We start from the raw sequence: 3528 nt of genomic DNA on the forward strand, positions 1-3528 counted from the left end.
TGTAACTCATAGCTTCCAGACGTGGGGTAGGACTCTTGAATTCACACAGCTCTTTCATCTAGGAGGATCTGAAGCATTTACAAGAACCGTAACATGAAGTTGAAGTCTATTTGGAGAAAGAGCACATGACAGTTTCAGCAGATGAAAACACAGACGAGGGCAAGGACCCCAACTGAAAAAATAAGTGGAATTTTTAGGCATTCAATGTGCAAATAGTGCATTTTGTTCCTTTCCAGACACTGATGATTGTGCCCATCTCAAAAATGTCCTAACACTTCACTAATTCTGTAGAGCACTGCAAGCAAGACCACAAGTAAGGAATGCTTTGAGTGCCCACAGTCTGACTCCTCTCCACACAAATGTTCTGACGACTGGTTGAAAACAGGGGGGTTGCTTATTTTTTTCTGATTTAGAAACAGTGTTTGACATCTGGTTTTAAGAGTCTTTGCACTTTCCCTCCCCTCAGAGTCCAGATGAAAAAAATCTGTTTGGATCATTCAGCCCAGTAATGATGCATCCAGTTACATTATAAAGGAGAAGATTCTTAGGAAAGAAATGCGTCTGCACACCCAGAAGGGCAGCGGTCTCAGTATGAGGTCAGCAATCATTTAACCAACTACAATTACTGTGGTAATTACTGTAAGTGTAAAATTATTATTAGACTCAACCCAGGACACTGCGGTTGTAATTCCTCTCTTGCAGGAGGCAGACTACAATGAAAAAGTTGTTTAAGCCTGTGTATGAAATCTAATGTAAGCACTGTCACCTCCAATAACTCATTCTTTTGCCTAATATGGTGCATAGGAATGGCTTCGCTATTTAGCAAGAAAAATGACATCTGCTGGCTGACCAAAACTGCCTGCTGAAGCACCTGGATCTTCCACTGGGGTCTTCCATGCCCAGGCTGGCTGGCCTTGCAATATCTAATGGGATCACAGCAAAAAACTGCGAAACACACTTCAGTTAATTCAAAGGTCAAACAGGAAAACGTGAACTATATTTCTGGGGCAATGCATAAGCTTGTCTGATGAACACTGTCCAGGGATCCTGAAAGAAGAGTCGTTAAATATTAGGATGCGAAGTTCCCAGACTTTACTCCCAAAAGGGGTTGTTAAAAAGATGAAGCCATCTATTTCAGTCAGCTATTTACGGTACTGTTTATTGAAGTCAGCTGCCTTTATTGCTTCACATGGCAGCTGTCCAAAGTGATTAGGTTGCCACTGTCATTTCAGGCACATGATTTGAACTTTCTTGCTTAGTTCCCACTCTCCCATGAAAGTCTGCACTAACAAGTGGCAGCCTCCTTTCATTCATCTCAGCTGAAAGACTGAAATCTGTTTCAACAGAAACTACACAATATACACATAAAATCTCCAATTTAAATGAAAAATTACTGTAAGAAAAAATTTCTAATCTTGCTTTCATTCTGAGAGTGTAGAAACTCGTATCAGTCGCAGCATTTTTTAGTAGACCTCAAGTGTAATCTACAAGTCTAAACCATTACTGCTTTTATGATGATTTCACTTTCTTTCCATTCCATTTCTTCATTTTTTTTTCCTAAGGTATACTTAGATTTAAATTTAAACTTGAAAAAAAAAATTAGCTTTCATGTTACAGAAGGCAATCTTCTTGCTGTAGCAAATGTATTCAGTATCGAGTATTCCCGAGTTAAACATTTTTATGCAGATTCGTAATTAAAGTTACAGCAAATGAGTTCGCTCAAGAAACTGTCACAGCAGTCGCTACTGAAAATAACTTTCTTTTCATTACTTCTTTCCAGCTCTATTTGTGTTAAATCTGTATGCTACTAAGCAATGTTCTCAGTGCAGAGAGGCTTGCAGTCCAGATGCCATCCTCCGACGGCACCGTTCCTGCGATCACCACCTCATTCAGCCGTCCCTGACTACATGATGTGGAATAACAGTGAAGAAAACACTGCAGCAGCACTCAAAGCAGTATCAGTGATACCCACTGCCTCCAAGCTACGACACAAACACTGATAAGACAATTACTAGAAAACCAACAAGAGTTATTACAGACGTTTCAGAAGGATTCCCTTCAGCACATATGGTACCTGGCTTTTAACTGGTGTTCCCAGCAAGGTGACCAGCAGAACATAGTTGCTTCATATGTATTTTGTAAACTTGAACTCCCCATCCTGTTCTCTAATTTCAAGAGTTTGAATGCAGTAGCATGACATTTATCTCAAATAAAAGGGAGTCAAGGGAACCCTAATCTGAGAAATGATAGCTGTCATGTCTTGACAGTCCCCTATCTTTCTATATAAGAAGCTTGGTCAAGACGAGGAAGATGCAGGGTGATTATAGCTTTATAAAACAGGGCAAAAACAGCAAATAGCACAGAAATTAACAGCGACTTTCTACAACCTGATCTAACTTTGAAGTCAACCTTGCTTTGAACAGATGACCTCCAGAGTCAGACTCCAGACCTCCCTTCTAATCTAAGTTTCTCTACGATGCTGATTCACTCTAACAGTGGAAAAAGCACAAAACTCCTTCCACTTTGCTTTCCCCGCTCAAGAGGTCTGTACCTTATGCTGCAGGATCTGAACATTCTGCACAAGAAAGCGATACGCGTTGTACCAGGGCAGGAAGACGTCCTTCAGTATATCCCTTACTCCTTCCTCCTTAAATCTCAGATTTTCTGCCCTTACCACAGGAGAATTGATCAGGTATAACCTGCAAAATAAGAACACAGTATTAAAAGCTTGAAGCTGCGTGTACTGATAGAAATGCAAGAGACAGATACCCAAGGGAGCAGTTTCACACTAACAACTCTAAGGAAGACAGTGTTGTAAGCATATAACATATTAAATGTACGACAATTTACTTCCTACTGCTGCAGGATTATTGTTGTGATAGTGCAGATGGAATCTGAATTGGAATTTACATTTTCTTTTTTACTCCAGAAGTTAATTGAAGTGATAACAGGAGCTCAGATGCTATCATGTTATAAAACAAGCAGTGGCTGCATGGGATTAGCTTTTGTCTTTAGAATGGCACCTGTAGTTTCAGTAATACTTTGAATTCCTTAACAATGACACAGTACCTTTCCACTCAGTCTAGTTATGTCCTCAATTACAAAAAGCTTTGGGCCCATTGCAAACACAGGGCTAAGGAACAAGGCAGAACAGGCAAATCAAAGTAAAAGAGCAGAAATCAATGTTTTCAAGAAAAATGGACTCAAAGGAGGACAAAGGATGGCCCTCCTCCCAGTACAAGTGTGCCTCAGCTCCAAAAGAGAAAGCAGAGGGTTCAGGTGATGCTGAGCACCGGTATTGGGAGCAGCTCCTCACAGAACCATGCCCACTTCAGCCAGAGGGGTTCATCTCCACAGGAAACCCACCCTGCCCAGGGGCATCCTCCTCAGGTCAGCCTCTCTCAAACCAACAGCTCCTCACTTCAGAGACACACACGTGTCCCCCAGCTTCCTGACGGGCTGAGAGTTCGCAAAAAATCATCTCTGTACTTTATTCCACCTTCTTCCCTAAATGAATATTGTGTCTAT

General features: G+C 41.1%; 1 protein-coding gene across 1 annotated transcript in view; it reads right to left on the reverse strand.

Annotated features, from left to right (window-relative positions):
• Positions 1 to 2699, reverse strand: part of LOC104538271 (isoleucine--tRNA ligase, cytoplasmic-like) — a gene marked incomplete at its 5' end in the record, with an annotated part of 38144 nt that extends 35445 nt beyond the window's left edge. The window contains one exon of the mRNA XM_010181415.1: positions 2552 to 2699. Within this exon, the coding sequence (XP_010179717.1) occupies positions 2552 to 2699 (148 nt within the window). The remainder of the gene's footprint in view (positions 1 to 2551) is intronic.
• Positions 2700 to 3528: the final 829 nt, after the last annotated feature.

Source organism: Mesitornis unicolor, unplaced genomic scaffold, assembly GCF_000695765.1.
Source record: "Mesitornis unicolor isolate BGI_N332 unplaced genomic scaffold, ASM69576v1 scaffold12733, whole genome shotgun sequence".
In the NCBI taxonomy this organism is placed as follows: domain Eukaryota; kingdom Metazoa; phylum Chordata; class Aves; order Mesitornithiformes; family Mesitornithidae; genus Mesitornis; species Mesitornis unicolor.